This window comes from Acromyrmex echinatior, chromosome 6, assembly GCF_024713525.1.
Source record: "Acromyrmex echinatior isolate Ae372 chromosome 6, ASM2471352v2, whole genome shotgun sequence".
Classification (NCBI taxonomy): Eukaryota; Metazoa; Arthropoda; class Insecta; order Hymenoptera; family Formicidae; genus Acromyrmex; species Acromyrmex echinatior.
In genome coordinates this window covers 8,483,476-8,510,119 of record NC_141857.1, presented here as the reverse complement: position 1 = coordinate 8,510,119, position 26,644 = coordinate 8,483,476, and the positions used below count along the sequence as shown (strand labels likewise).

At 31.1% G+C, this 26,644-nt stretch overlaps 4 protein-coding genes across 11 annotated transcripts in view; 2 read left to right on the top strand and 2 right to left on the bottom strand.

Moving 5' to 3' along the window:
- Window positions 1-10: 10 nt before the first annotated feature.
- On the bottom strand, window positions 11-4,092 carry Ero1L (endoplasmic reticulum oxidoreductin-1-like protein). 2 transcript variants are annotated; one of them, XM_011054684.2, is made up of 9 exons: window positions 3,813-4,092; window positions 3,417-3,705; window positions 2,953-3,156; window positions 2,720-2,877; window positions 2,462-2,647; window positions 2,316-2,362; window positions 1,672-2,020; window positions 1,312-1,605; window positions 11-1,241 (listed from the first exon to the last, which is right to left on the bottom strand). In XM_011054684.2, the coding sequence occupies exons 2-9, from the start codon at window positions 3,540-3,542 to the stop codon at window positions 1,190-1,192; spliced, it is 1,416 nt and encodes a 471-aa protein (XP_011052986.1). In that variant the 5' UTR covers window positions 3,543-3,705; window positions 3,813-4,092; the 3' UTR covers window positions 11-1,189. The 2 variants fall into 2 exon arrangements, with proteins under 2 accessions (XP_011052986.1, XP_011052985.1); XM_011054683.2 differs by having other exon boundaries at window positions 3,417-3,673.
- Window positions 4,093-6,189: 2,097 nt separating this feature from the next.
- LOC105145284 (protein dispatched) lies at window positions 6,190-12,451 on the top strand. Of its 4 annotated transcripts, none has more exons than XM_087407184.1 (11): window positions 6,190-6,231; window positions 7,419-7,445; window positions 7,531-7,671; window positions 7,807-8,475; window positions 8,564-8,951; window positions 9,035-9,236; window positions 9,348-9,735; window positions 9,846-10,421; window positions 10,532-10,832; window positions 10,907-11,207; window positions 11,335-12,451. In XM_087407184.1, exons 1-11 carry the CDS (start codon window positions 6,220-6,222, stop codon window positions 11,570-11,572), a joined length of 3,243 nt encoding a protein of 1,080 aa, XP_087263310.1. In that variant the 5' UTR covers window positions 6,190-6,219; the 3' UTR covers window positions 11,573-12,451. The 4 variants fall into 4 exon arrangements, with proteins under 4 accessions (XP_087263310.1, XP_087263312.1, XP_087263311.1 ...); XM_087407186.1 differs by lacking the exon at window positions 6,190-6,231 and adding an exon at window positions 6,611-6,785 and having other exon boundaries at window positions 7,426-7,445; XM_087407185.1 differs by lacking the exon at window positions 6,190-6,231 and adding an exon at window positions 6,611-6,785.
- Window positions 12,452-12,900: 449 nt separating this feature from the next.
- Window positions 12,901-15,914, top strand: LOC105145244 (Bardet-Biedl syndrome 1). Of its 3 annotated transcripts, XM_087407191.1 has the most exons (8): window positions 12,901-13,018; window positions 13,105-13,218; window positions 13,319-13,496; window positions 13,836-14,045; window positions 14,164-14,459; window positions 14,543-14,792; window positions 14,872-15,051; window positions 15,131-15,914. In XM_087407191.1, exons 2-8 carry the CDS (start codon window positions 13,205-13,207, stop codon window positions 15,755-15,757), a joined length of 1,755 nt encoding a protein of 584 aa, XP_087263317.1. In that variant the 5' UTR covers window positions 12,901-13,018; window positions 13,105-13,204; the 3' UTR covers window positions 15,758-15,914. The 3 variants fall into 3 exon arrangements, with proteins under 3 accessions (XP_087263317.1, XP_087263318.1, XP_011052988.1); XM_087407192.1 differs by lacking the exon at window positions 13,105-13,218; XM_011054686.2 differs by having other exon boundaries at window positions 12,901-13,218.
- A 63-nt stretch (window positions 15,915-15,977) lies between these two features.
- The window catches only part of LOC105145246 (neurotrimin), a 71,220-nt gene continuing 60,553 nt past the window's right edge, over window positions 15,978-26,644 (bottom strand). The window contains exons 2-10 of one of the 2 annotated variants that reach the window (XM_011054687.2): window positions 20,572-20,775; window positions 19,833-20,200; window positions 19,496-19,652; window positions 19,106-19,396; window positions 18,721-18,827; window positions 18,439-18,628; window positions 18,132-18,158; window positions 17,930-18,044; window positions 15,978-17,842 (exon numbers count right to left, since the gene is read on the bottom strand). In XM_011054687.2, coding sequence (XP_011052989.1) covers window positions 17,962-18,044; window positions 18,132-18,158; window positions 18,439-18,628; window positions 18,721-18,827; window positions 19,106-19,396; window positions 19,496-19,652; window positions 19,833-20,200; window positions 20,572-20,775 — 1,427 coding nt within the window. In that variant the 3' untranslated portion in view covers window positions 15,978-17,842; window positions 17,930-17,961. The remainder of the gene's footprint in view (window positions 17,843-17,929; window positions 18,045-18,131; window positions 18,159-18,438; window positions 18,629-18,720; window positions 18,828-19,105; window positions 19,397-19,495; window positions 19,653-19,832; window positions 20,201-20,571; window positions 20,776-26,644) is intronic. The other variant, XM_011054688.2, reaches the window with a different exon arrangement.

Sequence of the window (26,644 nt, the reverse complement as noted above, 5' to 3'; positions counted from 1 at the left end):
ATTAAAATACTTTTGTTAATTTTTTGTATTCAAATTTATTTTTCTCTTTCTTCATTTATATGACTATGTTTTATACCATTGTAAAATATTGATATACCATACCAAGCTTCTCTCTAATAATATGAATAAAAACATTACAATGTATATGCAAAAATTCGCAAGTACAATCCAGATTATTGCACACAAGCCATACATATATTACATATATGTATATATATAAAATATGAGTATATATTTTTTATATATACGTATATACATATCGAAAATGATATTATTTTTATATTAAGTGTTTATATATTTGTATACAGTAATTCTATAAGACATTCTATGTGTTTGTAAATAATTAATCACTCTTATAAGTAAGACTTTATATCCCATTGATTATAAAAATATGTATTGTATAAATAAATCCCAACTTCAAAGAATAATGTACATAAATTTAAACTATAAATAATTGCCTTAGATAAAATATTTATCACAGACGGAGTTGGAAAGCTATAATGTAAATCGGAAGAAAATATCAATTCGGACGCCAGTCTTACAAGATAAATATATCTAACTATGATAATCACTTGTTTGCTCATAACCTTTTCTCTTTAAGCTTAATTAATAATTCTCAGCTTTGTTTACGTTACATAATTATAATTCAATACGTAGGAAGAAAAACTTACTAAAATTATTTGCATGAATAAACACTGGTGCAATCAATTACATATTATTCTATTATGCATATTTATGAGTATGTGCATGTATATACAATTTTCCTATAATATCGGAAGATAATTATAATTAACTAAAGTCAAAATTTAATTGCAGTTGACAATTAAACTGACGTTTACGTAGCTTCAAAATTTGTATATTCAAATAATTGAATTATTCCAATGGACTAACATATTTTTTGTTCTTAAAAAGAATATTTGTATAAAATTTTATATAAAATATAGAATGAGATCTATTTAATTATAATGTATAATATATAAATATATAATTATATTGATTTAATTTAAAAGTGCAATATTAAAATTATTGATACAAACGCACACTCAATTAAGTTAGATACATTAAAATCTGTGATCTACAAATAGGGAGAGCACTTAAAAGGTTACTTAGAAAATCTAAACGATGTGATGCGTTTACGTGATGTTTCGTAGTGGTACTGAAAAATCTTTAATTACAAATAGATAATACGTTATCTCATCATCCTGCGAAATCTGTCTAATTCAAAAATACTTTCTGATAACCTGCAAAAATTCATTATTATTAACAAATTGAACTGCTTTTCTATATAAAAATTAGAAATAAAGTATCTACCTTCCGAAAGCATTCACCAAAGCGACAATTTCACTCCTTTCCAAAAAGAATAACTTTCGATTAAGATTATTAAGTGTTGATTCCCATTTATCAAATTTTCCTGAGAATAATATCTTTAATGCAGTGCCTAGGCCATGGATTTGCAATTTACCCCATAGCTTACATTTGTCACATCCTACGCAATCCATAATACGTGAAATATTTATAAAATGTTGTCTAAATTCTTCTTTCAACACTTGTGCCTCTGCTCCACCGGTAAACATAACTGATTCGTTAAAATGTACCGGGAATGATCTAAAATACAAATTGCATAAACAATTCATAATTATTTCATATGCATCGTAAATATAAAATACTTACTTAACAACATTCAATATATCGTTCATAGCCAATCTTGTATCTTCATCCTCCACTTCATTACCTGTGTAGTATTCCTCTCTTTCCAAATAAGGTGCAGCTTTGGCTAGAGCTCTCAACTGAAGTAAATACGTAAAATATAAATTTTTTAGCCAGTTTGGACCTTCATCACCTGTTGTTTCAGGAGAAAATCTTCTTTGTAACTCATCCAAATTAGGACCCCATTGATTATCAGGTGATACTTGTAAACTATCTTGCGGAACCAATAAATATTTTGAACACAAATGTATGTTGATACTGGTGTGTAAACCGGATATAACTCGGTAAAAAACTCGTTTTTCTAAACACATTCCTGAAACAATATATTTATGTTAAGAATAAAAAATAATAATTTATGAAGAATAATAATGTTTGATTTAATATTAACTATAATTATGTTAATATGATTATATTCAATTTTTTAGTATTATTGTTTAAAATAAATTAAAATCATATTTTATGTAAATTTCAAAAATATGTTTAAGCTGCAACTGAAATAGGCATAAGTAAAAATCAATGAATTGTATGAAAAAATATGATTTATTCACTTATTCTATAGATTTATATGGAGAATGGATTTAAGAGTGGATTTGCAGTGCAGAACTTACCATTCATTTTAGAAGATTGTATAAAAATGTGAGGTGAATTTTCAGGCCTATGAAAAAAACAATATGACATATATAGACTCGAATAAAATCAATACAATAAAATAAACACAAATATACAACATATTTGATATAACATAGTCATATACCTAAAACAATTTTCCATGTAAATACATCGCCATATTCTATGTGCACTGGTTCCCTTGTATCCTGTATATCTTTCAGGATTAAGTAAAAGATCCACATATTCTCCAGGACTAGATTCTTTTACACAGAAATTATCTTGAGCATCATCATGCTGCTGCCATCGTTCAAATTCTTTGTAATTCTCTGAACTATAATCAAATTTAAGCTTTATCTTTGATTTTTATATTAATATAAATTACTACTAATATCCTACTAATTACCTAATTGTCGTGTTCAAATAACCAAGCTCCATATTATGATCTTTCGCACTGTGCCTGCAGTCATTAATTTGTACATTGGCTCTGTATTTATCTACTGGACTTTCATTAAGATGAATATCTCTTGGAATATCTCCCTTTAAACCTTCAGGAATATCATCCTGTGACAAATTACAGAAAATAAAAAGAACTGTCATATTCATTTAAAATAGTAATTTAATATAAAAAATGCTTACATCTTGGCAGGGTAGCACATGACAGTAACGTATAGCACATTTGCTATCATCGGCCCAGAATGGGCAATCCTGTTTTAAGTTTACTTTATAAAATCTAAAATAATCTCTGACTAGAAGACTTTGAATTCTTGGATATATTCTCATATTATTGAAATAATCCACAGTATCAACATTGCATGTACAGTCATCTACAGACCCTTTCAGCTGTAATTATAATTAATTTTCTATATAATAAACATAATAATATAATCTATATAATAAATATAGTATTTATAAATATATAACCATTTTTACATTAAGATATTTCTATAAGGACATAATTAGTTTTTTTATTTTACTAGAAAAATAAATGTGTGATATAAAAATAATAATACAATCTTTAAAACTACAAATAAATGTAAAAACAAGAAAAAACAAAATAAATTTGAATCTTAGGAAATAACATTAAGAATAATATTCAATACCTTGCAGAAACATTGATCATCGTTCCTAGAATTAGTTCCAAAATAATTTCCGCCTACTTGCAGGTGGAAAAGCAAAATTGCTAGGAGCAGTCGATAGAACATTCTTCCTTCAATTTCAAGATTCATTTCAGAAAAAGTCGCTAATGCGACCGGCTCCGATTAATGTCGCAACATTAATCAGACCGTGATAAAAGTAACAGCGCAAATCACACTGCTGAAACCCCGTTACTCTCAAGTCACATCAGTGCGCCTACGTGCTGCGGGAAACGTAAACATCTGATGATTCGATCTGATACAAAACAATATTCCAGTATCACGAGATTACGTGTATTTGAGAATCTCGAGTATCTCAATTGAAAGAGAACGATAACTATAATAAAACGGAGTAATACGCACGTATGAAAAACACAGTCTCATTCCCGTGGACGTGACAATATTTTAAGGTTTCAGACTGTCTGCCGTTTCTTCTGGTTTCCTCTCACGTACGTGCCGTCACTGCCATCGTCCGTGGCGCGTTATGTGACATTTGTATGTATGTGTATACGTACGCAAGCGTGCATGATATACACGAGAGAAACGTGGAGCACGGAGCCACGGATGCACTACGTGGGATAGGTTGATTCGTGTATGATATCATGCATGATAACACGCCTACAAGCCAACTATCCCTATTTTCTCACTCCGGCTAGATTGATCATTGAAGTGAAGATTCAGTATACAGATTTGCTCCGTTTGCTATTTGCAGCTGCACGATAACGTCTTCTCTTCTGCACTTAAAATAAGATAGATGATGATGTATCGTATGTGTGAGAAAGAAAGAAAGACAAAAGGAGAAAGGTAAAAAGTGCAGAAAGCTCAGCAAATCTCGTCTCTAAGGAAATTCTATTTTTTTGACACGATTCTCTATCCAATCAAAAGATTCATTTTCTAGGGAATAGAAAGTCGTTTCTAACAACAGCATTCTATTATTGGCTGCCGAGAGTTAAGATTACTAGGCGCTTAAAATATTGTACAATATATAATTTTTTATAATATATAACTACTTATTGTCCTAGTTTACATCATGCACTTGATACACATACTGATAATTAGTAACTTTCTATTAAATTATTTTAGTGTCATGTTCATTTCTATCAATGTAGATTAACTTTAATCTCGACTTAGGGCCACTTTCATTAAGCTTCGATTAACTTAACGGGCCTAATAATTTTGCAGGATTCCAACTGAAGCTGATGTCGAAGAAAAAAAATGCAAAAAGAGAAGTTATAAATATAGATTTGTAATACTAACTTATGTAGCAAGGTTTTTCTCTGGTAGTTGTTTGTTAATAACCTATTTTTGTGTTCAATATAATATGTAAAATTACAATTAATTATAATTAGTGAAATATAAGAATTTCAACCTATCAGAAACTGTGTATTTCAATACATGATTTCTGATAGGTTGAAATTCTTATTCTCTGTTCCCTATTCCTTTTATTGTGCGAAGCCCCTAAGGATGAAATCACACGGAATTCAGTTGGAATCATGCAAAGTTATTGTTAAGTTATCTCGGATTTAATCTAGTTTGGTGAAAGTAGCCTTTACTATTCATCTTTTTCTAATTTTTAGAACTAGAAAAAGATGAATAATAAGGGGTTCTGCACAATAAAAGAATCAGGGAACAAAGAACAGAGAATAATGCTCATATTCATAGTCAGACTTTATACTTAAGACTTCCTTAAATTTATCTTTAGATGTTCAGCAGCCAATGAAATAATTCGTAAAGATAAATTTAAGGGAGCCTTAAATATAAGGCCTGACTTTGAATACGAGTTAAGAATTTTAACCTATCAGAAACTGTGTATTCCACAATATATGATTTCTGATAGGTTGAAATTTTTATTCTCTATTCCTTTTATTGTGCGAAACCCCTAATTTGAACCGAGATTAAAATTAATCTGTAAATGCGTCCGACAATGTAAATCTGAGATGCGAGCTAGCAGATGGCGAGCTTGATCACGTGATCTTCGAGCAATCCGGATGCCAAGAATTAATTCCGAACGATACAGAGTTGTAAACTACCCTTTAAAGTTAGATTATAAAATGAAATTGTTTGTTTTTGCGAAATAAATAAAAATACTTTGTTAATTGAAAATATCTTTCGTTTTACTAAAAACTGATAATAATCTTATATACTAAAAATAGATCGTTACACATGAATGTAGCAGACTCATACGTAAGATGTGTTTTCTTAAAAGAAAATATTACATTGCAAATAAATTTCAGCAATTTGAAATTTTTAAGTTATATCACTTGATTTATATTCGTTAGAATTTTTAATATATTAATACAGTTTGATTTTATTTCATTCTATATGTACAACATAGACTTAATGCAACAAGCTTTGATCTAAAAATTAATTAGCAAATTCTTTGTTTTTAAATATGTAATCTCAAATTCATAAAGAGAAAAACAATTAAAAATTTACTTTCCTCGTTAAATATTGTACATAATGTACTCCATCAATTTCTATTTGATTGCATTTGTTTCAACGTTTGTAGACTTACACATTATAACAGTTCAAATAAACTATATAAAATAGAAGTATTAAAAGAGATGAATGTATGTGTTAACGAGTCAGGATACATTATAATAAATATACAGGTTATGAATTTAATTTAGGCGCGAAAATCTGTATTATAACTTTGCGAGCTCGGTCTTCGAATCCGGTGTGGATCGAGCAGCTCGATTGGCTCTAGAAATGTTAATATTGAACGCAGATGAGATGACATGTAGTGTAGCAGAAAGATGCGAGTTGCCGAATGATTTTCGAGGTAAAAGAGCAAACGGACGCCTCCGATTTGCAATGCCGAATGCATCTTATATTGGTGAAAATGGGCATCAGAGCGATGTTATTCAAAGAATGTTGTATTAAATTATACAATATGCGTCAAAATAATTAATTAAACATATATCTCGTATACATTATATAATATATATTATTTATACGTATCGCCAAAATTATAGATAATTCAATAGAAAGTTATTAGTTAGTATTCGTATCAAGTGCATGATGTAAACTAAGCCATTATTTTAATGCTGCATTTAACGAATTGTTATTTATTTTTAATTAATCTCAAGCATTTAATCTTTCATATTGAATGTCTGCTAAAATAACTCGGAGCGAAGCAGAGCAAGGCAAAGCTCCGAATCGGGATACTATTGTTAGTATGTTGTCGTTGGTTGTCGCTGCGCATGTGTGAAAAAAGCGTCTCGTCCAGCAGCAACGGATCGTACCATTCGTCATTGTAATGTAAACACGTGTTGTCATTTCGAGTAGATGCACAATGCGATTTCTCCGCGTGGAATATTAACGAGATAATCACGAGTACAACACATTTTTTATTTGAATTGATTAATGACATGATAATAAGAAGAAGCATCTACAAATTCTAATAATTTGCTTTATTCGCATATGTTGAAATTTACTACATTCGTATGGTCGTTTCTGCATTCGCGACTCGGACATTAAAATTTATTCCGCTGCTTTTAAAATTAGACTCTGAACGTGAACTGTAATAGAAATAAAGGAAACAACAAAATTGTTCGACAGAAACCATTTGGTACCTTCCTGCGGAGGTATTTGAATAAAATGAGACGAGCATAATTATGTGATGCAAGACTATTACCTTTGTTATAGAAGGGTATTTTAATACTATCACAAATTCTTCAACAAACTGTATACTGACGAATGATACATGACGATTATTAATCATATATGTATTGATCTACAATAAAAATACATCTAAAAATATTTATTTAAAATAGATATTTAAAAAAGTTATATATACACATATATATATATATATATATATATATACATACAAAAATAAGAGAAATCTTTGTAAAAATGAAGGCATCCTGGTATCCTCGTATAATTGCTCATCATCCATATATTATTTTACTGATCATTTTTATATTCTCTTTAATATGTTTAATTATTCCACTTACAACTGAAAAGTTTCCAGATTTTACGGATCCTCAAATGGTATGTAGGATTATCTTTTTGTAAGAGTGAAAACAAAATTCTGTACAATTTCAATATATTTCAAACATATATTTATATACTATAGGGTTTTGAGGCAAGAGGTACAGTTTTAGCACAAAGACTGACAGCTTGGAATCATTTAATAGAAGCTACAAAAGGAAGAGGAGAACTTACTGATAATCCTTTAGAATATTATCAATATGTACGTCATCAACTAACTCAACAGGTATGAATGATAAAATTTTTTTTTAACTGTATAGTCTCACTTTTTTTTAATTATTTTAGATAATATTTAGAAATATTATATATAGTATATGTTAAATAATTAGTATTACATTAAATTTTTAACTTAATTTTTCAGTCTAATATGCAAAATCGTAGTTTATCTACTCAGGGTATTCTTAGAAAAAAATCAAAAAGTAAAAATAAACAAAAGGGAAAGAAACATGAAACAATGTTAAATAACACAGATAAAGAAGCAAATGAAGAAGACAAAGATACATGGGAAGAATTATTAGAATTGAGAGATACGCATAATGCAGATATAGAAGAGAAGACTCAAGATCATCTTGATAGTGATAATTTTTTCTGTAATTTACCAACTTCTTCGTATGCTCGTGTTGTGATTACCGTAGATTCAGAGGAAAAAAATTTGTGGTCTATGGAGGGTGTATTAGCTCAATGTCATATTGATGGTGTACTTCGTGGAAACGTTCACTTTCCATCTTTGTGCCAGACGCAAATCAATCGTAATGATGCGGCAGATCATAAATGTTGTAGAAGTTGGTCACCAGCTAACTATGTGGCACTTTTATCCAATCGCAGTTCTTGTTTGGGAGTAACAGAAAATGATCTGAGCAGAGTAAAAACACTTTTGCAACAATGCGCTTATTACTATCATAATCGCCAGTTGACGCCTAACTGTGCAGAAGACTTCAATTGCCAAAAACATGTGCCAAACGAATGCTACATGAGAAATGCAGCTTATCATTTACTACACTATCTTTTAGACGTTAATTTTATTCCGAGTGTAAGAGTCCATTGATCATAACTTTAATTAGTGTTTTAACAAATAAATATTTAATTCGATATTGAATATATTAATTGGATTGTTACAGAAGACGGATCCCAACAGCAAACAAAATTCGACATTGCATTCAGCAATGTTATTTCTTCCAATTGCGGCAAGCTCTGCAACTTTAGATTTTTATAAAGCAATAGATAATAATGATTTAATATATGGAAACTTTCGTGTTCAAGGCATTCAACTTGGTCTAAAAAGTACACTATTTGATCGCGATATATTATCTGATTCGAGTCTGGTACTCGTCGGTTTTATCTTTGTTACATTTTGTATCTGGGCATATACTGGTTCTATAGTATTGACTATAGCAACATTTTTCGCAGTAGTATTTAGCCTTGGCATTTCATATGCAATTTATACTGTTGTTTTACATATTAAATTTTTCCCATTTATGAATTTATTGGCCATTGTTGTAGCCGTAGGTTAGTATTTTATTATATCAAAATAAGTAAAATCTACATAAAAATGCTGTAGATACATTATTATAACAAATTTTTTTTTACAGGTATTGGAGCAGATGATGCATTTATTTATTGTAAGGTATGGGAATCTAAGAAAGAACAAAAACTTTCAAATGACGGATTAGTACTGTTGGTACAAGAAACAATGATACATGCTTTCCCAGCTATGTTTGTTACATCTCTTACGACAGCAGTAGCTTTTTTTGCATCAATTGTCAGTAATGTGACTGCCATCAATTGCTTTAGGTACTAATTTTATTGTAGAGCTAATTTATAGAACATTTTTCTATTCCATACTTAAATGATCTTGATTATCATATATGATCTTGACTATCATATATAATAAATTTTGTATAGTTTATTTGCAGGTATGACAGTCATTGCAAACTTTTTCTTGATGATTACATGGTTACCTGCGTGTGTGATTGTGTCAGAACATTGTAAATTATCCACTCTATCGCCTGTCAACTTTATTACCAGAAGAATTATTCGTCCTTTACGATCTTTGGGAGATAAAGTTACAATAGGATTTACCACCTTTCTTACTGGATTAGTGCTTCGATTACGTTGGTTTTGGTTATTAAGTTTGGCTATCATGGCATCAGCGTGTTGCAGTATCGTCTTCCATTATCCGGGTTTGCAACTGCCAGATTATATGGATTTTCAATTATTCCATGATACACATCCGTTTGAACAATATGATCTAATATATTCACGGAGATTTTGGTTTGAACGATATGAAATGGTGCTTATTTTACTTATGTAGATATATTTGCATCACAAATATATATATATATATATATATATATATATATATATATATATATATAATTATAATGTACTTGATTTGTACAGGTTGGCGGAGATGCTGAAGTTTTACCATTAAGGTTTGTTTGGGGCATAAATCCAGTCGATAATGGTGATTACCTTGATCCTCGTAAACGAGGAATACCTGACTGGGATGATACTTTTAATATTTCTCATCCAAAATCTCAAATATGGCTTGAACAATTTTGCCGAAATTTACGGAAACAATCTTTTTACCGCAGTACTACAGGACCTTTATTATCCAATTGCTTCATTGAACCATTACGTTTATGGATGAAGAGACATTGTAAGGATCCTATCGATCCTCAGATTGAGTATGTACCATGTTGCAAAAGCAGTCAATTTCCTTATACACCAAGCGTTCTGCAACAATGTGCAGCTGAAGCTAGTGATAGAATACATCACACGCCTCATTTATGGTTTCGGACTGGTCCAATTTCTGCAGGCCCAAAATTTGTTAAAGAACCATTATTGTCCGCGCAGGCATCAAATGATTCGTTTCCGAGTAAAATAACACCTAAAATTAAAGCGCTTATTGTTGAATATGATAGCACATATGCATATAGTCTCTCGTTTGGAAATATGGATAAATTTTTTAATGAAGCAAGTATTACTTATTTGGTATTAATAAATAACGACATGAATTGATAATATTTGCAAAAGTATAAATCCTTAAAGTAAAGTTTAATTGAACTTCTTGAATTTAAATACAGGTTGAAAATTGGATGCAGAATCAATTACGAACTGCACCTCGAGGGATGCGACGCGGATGGTTTATCAGCCATCTAGAATTTTACGAGCTCCAGCGTACATTATATCATGGAACTTTATATGCGATGGGAGTATCGCTAACTTTGGCTCTAATAGTATTAGCACTGGTGACCTTAAATCCTCTTATTAGCCTGTATGCAATTCTAGCTATTGGTGCTGTAATAATTGTAACCGTGGCAATACTTATTCTTCTTGGATGGAAACTAAATATTTTAGAAAGTGTTGCAATCACTACAGCAATAGGTAAATAAAAGTTAAAAGATGAGTTTAAACTATTTGTGAAATTAATATTTCTGGACATATTTTTGTTTTATTAGGACTTGCTGTGGACTTTAGCTTGCATTACGCTGTGAGTTATAAAGCATGCGTCTCTGAGAAGAAAATAGACAGAGTAAAAGCGGCATTACAACAAATGGGTGGTCCTACTCTTATGGCAGCAATTACAAGCGGTGCTGCGGGTGCTTTAATGTTACCTTCTCATGTGCTAGCATATATACAAATCGGTCTTTTTTTAGTGCTTGTCATGGGAGTAAGTTGGATATATGCAACATTGTTTTTATGTCCAATGTTAGCAGTTATAGGACCGTCTTCACAATTTGCTCAGTTTGAATATCCCAGGTAATCAATTTTTATTATATAATATATAAGTTTATAATATATTAAAAATATAATAATATTTAAAATAAAGCAATTGAACATTACAAAATATAAATTAATCAATGATTATAACTTGAATTTTTTACAGACTGAAAATATTATCAATTTGTTTTCGTAAATATGATGATAGCGGTGTAGTTGAAACTGACAAGGATAACAATCGAGCGAGAAAAGCTTATAAAGGACGGGGAATGCTTTCGGAATCAACTCTAAGCACTTCTAGCTCCGTATGTCAATTTCATTGCAGTGAATTGGAAACTCTTGCTGCAAGGCCTCCATCTCCGTCATTGCCACCATCTTCTCCATTATCAACATTACTTCGTTAAAACAATCAGTATTTAATTAGAAATTATGTGCCATTTTCTAGGAATCTCAATTTGTTATTTTTTTTTATCAATTTTGTATTTTTTAAATTATATGTAAAATAATCATTTTTGTATGTTATTCTATGCATTGGTGTGATATATAATTAATGTGACTGTTGGCTGTGTTCAAATAGCTTTAAGGTCATTACTCAAACATGTGGTCTATTGTTTGTTACATATATCTACAATATATACGTACAATACGCATATACACAGTCAAACAGACACACAGACACATATACACAGAGGGCTTCCTAATTAGTACAGATATATGTATGTATAGGTGCAATCAAGAGCATCTATATCAATTTGGTACGCTCATACTCGGCAGTTAATGTAATATTTAAGAAGAATATCTTTTATATAGTTTATTTATATAGTTAATAGCATAGCATATCTACTTTATTCTGTGAACAAACAGAAAAAGCTGGTAAATCATATGTCCTAAAGACTGTGAAGCGCACTGAACAGTATTAATGCTCTTAAATGTGCATACGTACAATATTTATGGCTATGGAGAATTAAATGTTAACTTAACTAATAATAAGTATAATATTAACATCTTTTGTATATTCCATAAGTTTCAGTTATCAATTTTTAAAAACGTGTTATATAACATGCATGAGTGTACCTAATGTGACAAATAATGTTGTTTACATGGATTTGAAATTTCGATGGTGATTGATACGTTTTTTTTTCATTAAAATATATTCATGAGTATCAGTATTATATGAAAATTAACAATGCAAATATAATTACAAATGTTTTTCATTAGATATTCATCGATTATTTGTCATAATTTATATGAAAATAGCAACAATAAAATAATTTTATATGAAATATACATTTTATTCCAATAAAATATTATTTTATATTAAAAAAATTTTACAGCTTTTTTTATATTCTGCAATAAAATACTTTATTTTACATATTTAAATAAAATATAACGCAAAATAAAACATTTCTTACAAATTTTTAAACATTTATTACAATTTTTAAAATGCATATTTAAATTTCTTTATCTCATGATTAGAAAAAAGCTACACATATTAAAAAAATAAATTTTATCATGTTTATATTTCTTGACCTTTTCGCGTTCTTATAATTTAATATAATTATAGATTTTCCTTTGGTTTTATGTATTTTCCCGCGGTTTCTAGGGGATTTCAGAAAACTCATTTTGATTGCCTTTTGTGAAAAGGGCAGCCAACCTAAATCTAAAGAATTTTTTTAATTCTAGGGAATTTCTGATACGGTTAAATTTCCCGCTTTCAAGCCATTTGTTAAAAGATTTCTATGGAAACAAATATACAAACAAAGCACATGATATTTTGTCATATAAATGTAATTTTTAATGCATGTGCTCGTAATTATGGAATGTCAGTTTATCAGATTATAAAATTGCCAGTTAGTATAGAATTGATAAAATATGTAAAAAATTAAAAAATCTTTTGGTTCGAATTGTGCAATATGTATATAGTTAAATGTTACAGATGTCATAAATAAGAAAACTGATATGTAGGTAGTTTAGTAATTAAACTGTAAATAAGTTTGCTACTTATATAGAAACAGAATTTATAAAAATTTTTAATCATGCACGGTTTAAGGTAAAAAAACTTTTTTATTGATTGTGTATGTGTATGTATAAAAATATCAAGACATTATTTTTTTAGTTATATACTTATTTTTATCGGAATTTCTTTTTAGAGCTGATCATAAATCTCTTGGAGGACTTGGGATGAGTCGCTGGTTAGAAGCACTTTGGGAACCAAGTGCTGGTTTATTTTCTTTGCCAGGTGGGCTTGATATGTTAGATATAAGCGGTGATGGAGATGCTAGACTTATTTGTGCTGATCTAGGACCAGTTGGAAGCGATTCAACAAAGGTATAATTACAACAAGAAAATAATACAATAAAGACATGTACAAATATATTCTTAAATTATGTAGTTTATAATAGTACTATAATAGAATAATTATAAAAATTAGGATTTTATATAGAAAAAAACGAATAAAGAAAAGTTCATTTTTCTGTAAATTATAATAGAATATTCTATATGACTAAAAAGTTTTAAAGATATAATCATATCATTAAGTTAGAATTAGAAAAAGTAAATGATGTGAAAACATTTATTTACTTTCATGAATAATTTATACAATTTTTTATTTTATTTATTAAATTTTATTTTATTTATTTACAAAATACATTACTCTTTTATTTTTAGATACGAGTGTATAAAGGAGGTGATCAGATAACTGAGCATAACATGATAGAACCACCCTGTGGAGTAGTCGGTTTTTATACGGAAAATGGAGAACCTCGATCATCCGTAGTTGCTGTAGGAGCTGGAGCTAACGTATATATTTTCAAAAATATGAGACCATTCTTCAAATATTGTCTGCCACATATTGATGCTCATCCAAAAGAACGAGAAGTACTTATATTTTATTGATACAGAAATAAATAATGATATAGGATTATCTCAATTTCATGTATGATATTTCTAGTCTGAGTATGTAATATATATTCTGACATTCAATAATTTAATGTAGATTTGGCATAAATGCGGATTGGACGAAGAATTAAATGTGTTGACTCTTGCGGATGATTTGGAGCTGTTACTAAAAGAACTTGGCGCAGCATTTCTCTCTCCTCGTACTTTAAAGTTCCTCTCTTTAGATAATAACTTGCGCTTGAGTTTTGCAGAACAATACAGACGGATACCGCTTGTTAAAGCTAATGCCTTAACGGCAATTGCGATCATTCGCAGAGACTCATGGAATGATCCTGCTAGTAGTTGTCTCATATTAGGGACCGAGGCTTGTGAAGTTCTCGTCTTGGATCCTAGGTATTTTTTTTGTATAATTAAGAAAAAATTCATTAAAATATTTTATATACATTCTGTACATATATTATTTAATTGCCATACAGAGCTTTTTCAGTTATGGATAAGCATATATTGGAGTGGCCACCAGCAGAATTTGCCAGCTGCGGCTTATGGACGGGCGATGGTCGCATAATAATTATTGGAAGAGATGGAAAAATAGGAACAATTAGGAGAGGAAGTCCTGTAAAACTTTGGGAAACGTTACCTGCACCTGCGGTAGCCATTGCTGTTCTTACTTCTCAAGGAGCAGCAGTAGCTATTATGGATGGTACTTTAGTGGGATTTTCAAAAACAGTACGCTTGTATAAAGAATTTTAATTTAATGTTGAAAACTTTATATTAAATTTCTTTCCGATGTATAAATTTCTTATAGGGAATAAAATTATGGCATATCAATATTCCCGGTATAATATTAGATCTAGTTAGCTTACCAGTACCGCAAAGTGGGCTGTCTTTGTTAGCTGTAAGTACAGTAGGCTATGGAATTCGCATTTACGATGGAAAACATCATGTTGATACTGTGAAAATTATGGAACCCGTATCAGCTCTTAAGGTATTCCTAAATCAACAACATTTATATATATTAAAAAAATGGCAAAATATGAATATATAATCTTTTTTTACGAATGCAGTACGGACGAATGGGACAAGAGGAACGGACAATAGCTATGGTCACTGTTGGGGGTGGTTTATGCATGAAAATTCTAAAGCGCACTGCTGATTTTAATACGAATAATTCAATATCGAATTCATCGTCGAGTAACACATCGAAGTTCTCGATACCGAAGAAAACGCGATTATTTGTCGATCAAACGATAAGAGAGAGAGCCGAAGCAAAGAAGATTCATAACACATTTCAGCAAGGCTTTCTTCGCTTACGTTTGACAACGGCCAAACAAGCATCCGAACATTTAAGTGAAAACCAAGCACTAGGATCTAATCCTATCACGTTAGAAACAAATGTTCTTGGATTAGGTCCCAATTACATGATTCGTATTATAGTAACGAATATTTCTGAAGATTTATCTTCAACAGAATTGTATATTCTCTGTAGAGCTGAGGACACCGATGTGAATCCTCGTGTGATAGATTTGCCCTTGCTACCAAGTGCTGTGCCTATACCACTAGCTATTAATGCAAACTTGAAAAGTCAAATATCAGGGAAAGTCAAAATATTACTTTGCAAGAAATCAAATCCGAAACCTTTGGTTATTACGACTGTAATATTGCCAGCTGCCGAGGAAGATTTTGAAATCTAAAAGGTTATTTAAATTGTAATTGAGAACCAAGTACAAATATGAAATAAATCGTATTGTAATTAAACATGAATTTTATCTTATAGATGTAAAATAAATCGAATATTATTGTGTTGTACAATTTATAAAATATAATAAATATATGATAAATAATTTATAATAGTATAAACATTTTTACACTTTACTATTTCTTCAAGGATTGTATTAATAATTTACAATAAAATTCATTTACTCTTTGTTTATTATGTATCTGCAGGTATAATCTTATGAATTAATATATATATCTTTCGATTTTCTTGATTGTACATGTTACATTGATTAAGGCAACAAGAAGCTATATTCATATGCACATCAGGTGTTGTATATTAATATATTGTTTTATAAGCATCTTGACTAACAATTTTTCTTATATATATATTGTCGACATGTTTTAAAATAAACGTTCAAGTCTACACATATAAGATAAAATTGTGTAACTAAAATTTAAAATACGTACATTATGTTATATATTTTTACAATTTTAAGCCTGATTAATTTGTATAAATGAGTTTCGTTGTTATCAAATTTACTAAATTTACAAAACTTTTAATAATTAATAATGAAACAGACTGATGATAACAAAGATTTAATTTTTATATGTTGCAACTTTCCCATAGCCATTTTCGCTTCTAAAAATAAATCATATATGTTGAGAAAAATTATGCATATAAAGAATCTTTAAAGTAGCGTAATGAAATTCCATGGAATAAAATGAGTACAGTATAAAATCGTGCTTTAATAAGCATTTATAACTTTCATAATGATTAAAAATTTTGTATTTTCTCCAATAACAACATGTTATTGGAAAATACATAAATAATTATTATTTACGATTTAAAAATACAAGTTGCTTTGTCTAAGAATATTAAAATTATACACACAGACTTTATTATTTTTAAATAATAGTTTACTTTAGAAAGAATATGGCTATTTTTCTTTATGTATTAATGTTATTCATATCTATGACAAGCACACCGGCCGTTTCTAAAATGGGCAATTTCTTATACAATTATAGTTACTTATACAATTATAATTACTGTGTATAACATTAATTATAAATCAATATAACAACGTATCAGCGCTAAAAGCTAGCAAACTATTATGGAAAACACTAAATAGAACGTTCATTCTTTCCATACTCATTCCAATCACATTCGTTACTCGCGCATCACATTGTACATATTCGAGAAACATAGGAGTAAATAAAAAAGAAAGATTTGCTTCCATTGGGAGCAAACATACGAGAACGTGGACGTAATGTTAATGAATAATTCTTATGTGAACGATAATCTCAGTATGAATGCTTCCAACTTTATATTCTTTGTCGACTCGGTTATACACGTATTATCGCAATAGCATATATTTCTATAATATTTACTTCTCTTTTACTACATTATTTTAGGTACATGTTCTTTCCACATGTGCACAGTGGACAACAGATCAGATTCTATACATGATTTTTCGGAAGTAGTAGACCCGTGTACATGGCACCAAGCGACTTCTTTGAACACGTTTCTAATAATCTTAAGCATACAAAAATAAATTATAATAATATGATTGTGTGTCTCTGTGAGCTTACGCATGTATAGTGAATACTATATTATGTGTTTACATACACACGTATACATGGGCATATGCGCGTACATACGTATTCATATATATGTGTGTATGATATATATAAATTATGTATATATTTTAAAGTACAATATCTCTTAATAAGTATTGATTTTACGGTACAATTAAAATGCTCATTTTTTTTCCTTTACAATGCATCTTAATGGAACACCTAGGTGAGTTGTAAATCAATATTAATCACGAAATTTCGACTATGTAAAATGTATATTAATGTGTGTCTCGATAATGCCCGCATGTTTGAAATTATTTTATTAAATATATATATACATAAAATAAAATATATCCTGATAGAGAAGGGGAATTTACACTAAAAATATGTATGTTCGCTATTAGCGCTATGTCTCTCCTAAGTGTTCCTACACTAATAAATCCACCATAGCGTTTGCTGGTGTTGCTTTGGCTGCAGCAAATTACCTGTGTCATAAATAAATCATTTAAGTCAATAAATTTATCGTAAGTTTATATCGTTTGTTCTCTCTCATAAATTTACGTCATACTCACCTACATACTTTAGTAGAGATTTAAGTAAAGAGTTACAGACTTGTGAAGGCACAAGATAAAACGACTAGGATCAATGCTAGAAACGTTCCAGGAGATCGTACAGTTGCCGAATTTTCTGTAAATAAATAGGAAATTAAGAACTGACGATAAAAAAAATCATTTAAAATAATTAATGTTCTGTTTGGAAAAATTGTATTCGTACCTTTTAATGCTAAATCAGGAGGATAATCTAAAAAGGAAATAAGAAAACGAAGTTTTAATATTTGTAATCTGTTATATTATTTATATGTATTAATATTTTAAATTGTTTAATTATATATCTAATTAATTTAATAATCAAATCACTATACGATTGATTAAATAAGTCTTCTTATAGATAATTCTTCAATCTTTTATTTGAATTAACGTCTATTTATAATAAAATAATGCACAAATCATGAAAATTTTTATACGCTCAAAAAATATAGATATAAAATGTACAAAAATTCATATAAAATTAATATACGTACCACCACTAAATGTATGTGGTTCTGAGTCCAAAGACCATCCAAATTCATTTCTAGCCTTTAGGATCGCCTCGTAAGATCCAGGCAGAAGTTCTGGAATTGGACATTCTACGATAAATTGATTTCCTTTACCGTCTTTGACTTCAGGTTCGATGATGTTCCATTTCGAGTCACCCTTGCGACGATATTGTACCTGTAAATAAAAAAAAATTGTATTTTAAATCATATTTTTTACTTTATAAGTTCTAATAAGAAGCATATATTCTTGGTATACATCGTATTTACCTTGTATTCGCTGATCGGCGAATAACTTTCCAAATGCCACTTCAGAATAATTCCTGCATCATCGTCAGTCATTTTGGCGCCAGATATCTTCGCTTGCGAAGGTACACCTAAAATATATTTTGCAAATGAAAATCTGTTTACCTATCCAAATTCTGTAATAACTCACAAAAGTTAAATAAACTATATCACTTGAATATTTTTCTGATATATTAATCTTACAGAAAAATGTCAATCTTATATGCAATATATAAGTATTTAAATGTATGTACACAATCTAAATTTCTTTCACTTCAAAAGAGTGAGATTTCACTCTCTTGGAGTGAGATTTCACTGCAAGAAATTTATAGTGCACATTTATATAACTTTATGTAACAGTATATCATACCTGTCAAAATAATAGATTTAATGACATAACCAATGGTATTATCTGCATGACACTTGTATTCGCCAAAATCCCGTGCCGAAGTATGCAAGATTTTTAAAATGTGCTTAGTCTTGTTACTATTCGGTATTGTCCTATGATATATCATTATCGATGATTTCTTCTGCGTAAGTCTTTTGTCATCTTTTAACCACGTTACGACTGCCGCGGGATGGGCGCTCACGATGCACGTAATTTCCGACTCTATACCCGCACCGCTGTAGACTATTCTGTCTACCTCGATCTTAGGTTTGTCTGTCGCGAAAGCGGAACGTGTTAATCGCTAATATCAATATGCTTATGCAAAACAGACTGAAGCCATGCCGGCCAAATAAGAATGAGCAATTAGCTTACAATTCACAACGACGTTGATCGCTTCCATCGCTGGCGTTTCCGAACCATCTTCAGCGAGGCATTGATACAGGCCGCTATGAGACTCATTCACTTTCGTTATCGTGATGTAATTTCCGTTCAGGATCACGTCGGGATCGTAACCGTCCACCTTCTTGTTCTAAAATTAAAAAAAAAAAAAACCGAAATCAGCTTTGCTTTCCATGTTAAAACCTTGCCTATGATATCTTTAGCGTCTGTCATAATTATCACGAATATTGCAATACTTTTACAGTGATAAAACAGCGTGATAGGAGTGATGACGTTAGAGTTATCAATGATATTTTTAATGACGTTTCACCTCAATGAACCACTTGATCTCGGGCGGCGGCTGTATGTCGGTCTCGCAACCGAGCGTGATATTATGGCCCTGGTTCACTTCGACCTTCTTCGACGGCTTCACTCGTATGATCCCTTTGTGCGAGTACTGCGGCGGCGTAGATTCTTGACGTGGATTTTCATCAACCAACAGACGGTGAGTCAAATCTATGGAGTGAGGATTTTGTAGAATACTGCATTTGTAATTGTTCGAGCTATCCTCGACCGTCACATTGTAGATCACTAGGCTGTTATTAGGCAATCGTACGATTCTCTTGTCGTCCTCGGTGTATGTCTGCGATTCGAAGTACAGATACTTATCGTCCTTCAACCAGGCGACCACATAATTGTCTGAAATAATCCGTGATAAACTTATTAAAGAACGGGAGATAATCGATTGCGTACAGAGAATTAATTAGTTCTTTATTTTATTTCTTTTTTTTTTTTATAAATATTTCCCTCGTTATAAAAAAGTCAAATAAAATAAACAAAATAAAATAAACTAAACTATTTTTAATGTTGAAAAATAATTTTGGAAAAATAGAAAGACGCTTTTGAAACATGTTGGATGTCATGTTCGTTAATAAATAATAAAGGATTCTTGCCCAATAAGAAATGACAATGGAATCAATGTCGATTGAATTTGATAATTTTGACGTTGAATCGATATCGATTTGATGTCGATTCCATTGTCATTTCTGACTGGATGTTGTTCTACAAACCTGTATGGACCACTTGACAAGGTAGTATAACGGTATCCCCAGCTTTTACACGAACGCTCATTGCACGTGATAAGATTTGCGGAGGCATCTCGGCGGTGCCGATATTGTCAGTCTCTTCGTCTTCATCTTCCTCGTTATCTTCATCGAAAGGAGTATCATCCTCGTAATTCAGGTCCTCCGTACTCTTAGTCGGTTTACATAAACCTATAATTAATAAGTACTATATTACCTAAGTGGCCTTCAAGCACAGAAAATCATAACTTCTAATTCAATAAACTTTCATTAAATTATTTAAGTATGCTTCGTAATTTTAACCCTCATTGTATACGTTTTTATTAGTATCTATTAAGTACACGAGGGTCGTTAATGTTCAACGTGTTTTTTTAATAGATTATAGGGTTCAAAAAATATTAAAAATTTCATATAATTTTCTCAGCTATTATAGATGGAAGATTTATACATAATTTTACAAATGTATTTGTTTAAATATTTTATTTTTGCAAATATATAAATCAAAATGCGAGTAGGATAGTAATATGTTTAAAAATTTGTAACTTGTGAACAAATTAATAAAATCTAATCATTAAAAATGGAAAATAAAGTTAAGGTACATATTTTAATAAAAAAATGCCAACAAATTTTTTTTAATTGAAATGCTTAAGTTCGGAACATGAAGTCTTACAATTTTGAAACTTACTTACAAAAATAAGCGTTCGTATAAAAAATTGACACTTGACTTTAAAAAATTCATTTTTTGTTCAAAATATATGATCTCACACACTTTTATAAATAAAAAAATACATACGGAATAACTAACATTATAAGAGAACGAAGAAATCGTAACACCTTTTCCGCAGATCAATTTGCATTTTTATTCTAAGATATAACACAAATAAAAATTCATTTCCATTATATGTGTGTGTGTGTGTTGTGTTTTACTTATAAAAATAATCAAGAAATAAAAAAAATCATTTTACTTATTTGTTATAAATATGCGTTGCGTGCAAACGGAAGTTATTTATGTCCGCGTTTTGAATAAACGCGTTGCTCAGCGAGAAAATGACGCCTTTCGCGAGAAAATTGCCGAGCTTTCACGCGAGCACCTTCACTCATCCCACAAATTTTTTAAAAGCAGAGCGGCGCGTCTGTATTCACTTGTTTTAAAAATATTCATAATTTAAAAAATCGCCTAAACACAAGTGACCACCCATTTACACGGTGAAGATTAAAATATAACAACAATATTAACCAAGAAGGAATTTTATCGACAAAATTTAATCTTGGAAAAATTATTGGTTTGTTGATGTAATAAAATCAATCAAACATTTTCCATAAAATTATGTCAATAATAATGGAAAAATTCTGGAGGATCTCTTTCTCTTTCTTTCTCGTGTATTATAGCTATATACTGAAAAAACATTCACGAAATTTGAATAAATATTTGTTTAAATACCAATGGTACCATTTACTTTCAGTAAATAGTAAGTAATATTTATTTTCTATAAGAAATGATACCCATTGGTACTATCTGAACAAATATTTATTCAAATTTCGTGAATTTTTTTTTCAGTATATAGCTATGCAGTGTATAAAGAGGTACTAGGAGTATTAAAGCGAAATTAATCCTATTTTTCCGAAGCGACAATTCGATTGCCAAAACCGTTAATTCGCTGGACCGCGAATGCCAGTGGTTGTCCTATAACTCATGACGATCGGATCGTCCATCGAAACCGCAAACCATATATCGTGTCCGAAATGGATACGAGGAATGGTGCGCCGGTTGAAATTAGATTTCTGATACACGATTGAACGAGCTTGATTTCAGGAAGGACGGAGTATAAACGAGCAAACACGGTTTTCCAATAATATTTCCCTCAGTATCATCTCTTGTTCAACAATGATATTGCCGGCTTCTCGTCAGTGATGCGAGGCAGAAATCGCGATTAAACCGGTCGAAGAAAAACTCTTTGCGTGTCTGTTATCAGTTTAACTCGTTTTTTCACAGTCATGATGTTTCTATATACCTATATACTATATACCTATATACTATATCAAGGCACATACGTTGTTCAATTTTAACCAATGTAAACCACACCCTACATGAGGAAAAAAATGGGTGAGCTGATTGTGAATCGCATAAACTGTAAGAAGTAAAGCAATTACGCGAATTGAGATTGTTAGATCGTCGCCCGTCGTGATTGGAATCGATTAGTGAGTAATTAGTAAAGTAAAATGTGGTAAATTGTGTTTGAATTATATTAGAATATTATTAAATTTTTGTATCACTTACACACACTATACATTTTTTTATCACTTTCCATTCACATTTCTCTATTAAATTTATAAAATAAATATCTGAATTATATTTTAAAGATAAACTGACAAAAAGCACATTAAATGAGCATTCGCATTTTTTAAAGCTTCAATAGAACAAAGATATTGCAAAAAGTGAAATAAATATAATATGTACAGTTCCAATTATACACATCAATTAATAGGCACAACAAAGGGAAAGTGTATTTAATTGTATTAATGATAAATGTGCTCGAGCATTTTTGTGCAAAAATCTCGAATTATCTACATTTACATTGCACATACTTATTTCTCTTTGTATTTTGATATTGAAAAATAGTTGCATATTTTAGAAAGATGAAATGAAAGATGCGATTACGCGGGAAGAAGTCCATGAATCTAGATTAATGACTGACTACTACACGTCAGCACCCCTGTGCTCCAGTTAGATTGTAACTCCCATCCCCATAAATCCACCCTGGATTCCCTTAGCAAAGACTATGTCTATACACGTGAACAGGCGCCACGATGTCCCATTGCTCAATCTATGCGTAGCTCCATAGGCATCCACGCACTCTTTCAGTCGGCCTAATGTTGTGGAACATAGCGTTCATAGTTTATATTCACTTTGCGGTGCGCATCAACGAACATGTATGTCACTCGCGATGTGTCTACCTACTTTATTTAAAAAAAAAATTCTCGCAATGATTATTTGTAAATTCATTCTCTATTCATTCAATTCATTGCGCTGTATATTTATCTATCTGCATGTATATCATAGATTCCTTTCACTTTAATAAAATATAAAAAAATCACATATTTTATCTAATATAAACATACGAAAAATATATTAATTATAACACAAATTGAAACAAATATAAATTTTTATTACTGAAAATCGGGCTTTTATTTTACTGAAATTGTTATACGTTTACTTTAGCAGTTAATTGTGATTTTGAAATGTTTGTTAAACTCGAAGTAGAATATTTAGAACGTAGTTGACCTTAATGGAAAGGTGAGATTGAGAATATTGATCGAAGGAACGGCACAATGATTTAATAAATTGATCAGGTATACGAAATACATTAAGGTGTGGTTTGCCATTGATGGTTCCCTTAAGATTTGCGTTTTTAACTTATAGCCCTCTAATTTATTTTCCATATCTTATTTCCTATGATAGAGTAAATTTATATTACTTTGACATATGCCTTTATAGGAAATCACAAAGTTGCATCAAAATCATGAACCTTACGAAACTATCTTTGTCCTTATTTTCTCTCTTTGAAATTAAAGTAACAACAGAGATTAATATAAAAAATAAGATGTAATATTAAAGAGCGTTTTTAATTAAAAAGAGAAATATTCTGTGATAATTTTATCAAAAATACATCTCTAAAAACACAATTAAAATTATATACAAATAATGGCCAAAGATGAGTGAATAATAAGATGTTGAAATATTGTATAATAAATCCTTATAATAATTTGGATGTTAAAATTTTACAATAAATCAAGCGAAACTAGTTTCGACTTTACAAAGTCTTCGCAATAATTTATATAAAAATTGTTAAATTATTACATAATCAAAATGAGAAAATATAAAATCCAGAATCAAACATGTAGCCAACATGTAAAATATTCTCTATAGCCATCTTTAATAAAATTCTCATGTTCTCGTTAATCCTTAAGTGTCTATTATATGTTGCATAACATGCATAAATCTCTGAATTTTCAAAGTTTGCAGAATGAAAAGTGTGATCAGCAGTTCTGGCATACATTCGTATGTCAGAATTAGAGAGTCAAGATATTTTATTCGTAAATCAACGTAGAAATGCAATGACTCATGGAATTGCGAAACAGAAAAGCCTTTGCGTTTACCGAAGCTGGTCTCATCCGCATTTCCATTTATGATTTGAGTAATGCCGACGTGATCCGCGAAAAGGATATAATGGATCTGTAAAAACCGCAAATCTATTTTGCATCGCGGGCACGCTTTTTCATCGCTGATGTCATATAATGACAGCATACTCAAAAAAAGGACGGGATAAACCTTGCAGGACACGTCATCCTGTGGTGTCCTTACGTGATGCATTCCAGTAACAATGAAGACGAGACGGGACTGGGCGCAAACAATCTGTCGGGTTTTACCTCAACAAATCGAAGGTGTAGCCGTAAATTATTGACATCGAGAAGCGCGGAAAACATTCCTCGCGTCGCGAAAATGTCAGGATGCATCCGCGGTTAGCATTACAGTGATACTCGTACGAACAATCCGTGGTTTCGCGGGGTGTGAGTGTCAGAAATAGCTTCTCTTCGTCGACGAGGAGGAGGAGAATCGAGCGAGTTCGTTGGATCGTAGCTCGAAGTTGACTTCCGTTTACAAGATTCCTGGACAGCTGGAGCCATTCGGATTCCACGTAAAAGACGCAAACAAGAATCCTAAAGTTACAAGATGCAACGAAATTAATCTCTCACGACTTCCAGTTTGATACTAAATAAAGATACATTTGTATAAAGAAAAAAAGGAATACTTAAATATAAACTAACAGATGAAAAATTAATTGGAATCGATAAAGACCTATTTTTCCTTACTTTAATATTTCTGTAAACATAAATACATTTTAGGAAGATTTTTTGTCGGTCCGCGAACAATCAGAAAAATCTCAACACATATATTTCGTAATCATTCGTCGGTTATCGAGAAAGATAGTCTAGTAGCACATGGGGTGCGAAAGGAAACGTCTTAACGATCTTAGAGTTCCTTTTATCGATCGCGTCTTTTCCCCTCGCGTTGGCTATCTATGTCTTTGTTTGTTCCGGCAAGTCTCACTTCCCTTCCGTGGGAAAGCGGCCCCGAGCGTAGAGGGTGGAAGATACGAAATTCTTGACACAAGTTCAGATTCCACAAGAGAGGCATTGTTCTTAAAAGAGCTGCTGCTTTGCTTCACCCCGGAAGTAGACTTGGCAAGTCTGTGCCAACATTCCGCGAGCATGTCGAAGGCTATGTTCCGAACTTCTTAAAGAGTAGTAAGTTTCCTTTCTGAAATCCAACGACAATTTACAACAATTAAACTCGATAGGATGAACGATGAGATACAGAATAAAAACGTGTATCTTAGCTACTAGTCTATCTCATACCATTAATCATGTTTGCGGTCTTTCTTCGAAAGCTTTTACAAAGGTGATATAAAATATTGAAATGTGTCTGTTATTTTCCCGGTAGAAAGTATCGATGTCATCTTCGCTGATTCTTCCAAGGACGGCGACGATCAAGTTATACTTGTCGAGGAGGAGGAAAACCATCGCGTTAACGTAGAGTAAACTCACGATGGCTGCGTTTGACAGCGTTCGATGGGTACGCGATTGTTGAATGGATGACGTCAGCCCCCGCATTCTCTCACGACTTAATGGTTATTATTGTCGGGAGGCACGCACTCTTATCCCCCCGAGAGGGCCACGACGCACGCACGCACACACGCACGCACGCACGCACGCACGCACGCGTCCGAATACCACGAAGAGGAGACGTGGGGTGGACGACGACGTCGACGGAATGTGCAACACGGTGCAACGCATTTAACAAAACGGGGAGTGCCATTGGCCGAATTGACTCGTTCAGCTTTCTCAGTGTTCTTGCCGTTTGTCTACTTGTTTGAATCAGTTCCAAGCAACGACAGTTCTTCTTCGGATTCTAATAAATTCGAATGCGTACATAAAAAAACTATCTGTAATTATTATTAATATTACCCCTCATTATTTTCTGAGATTTATTATTCATTTC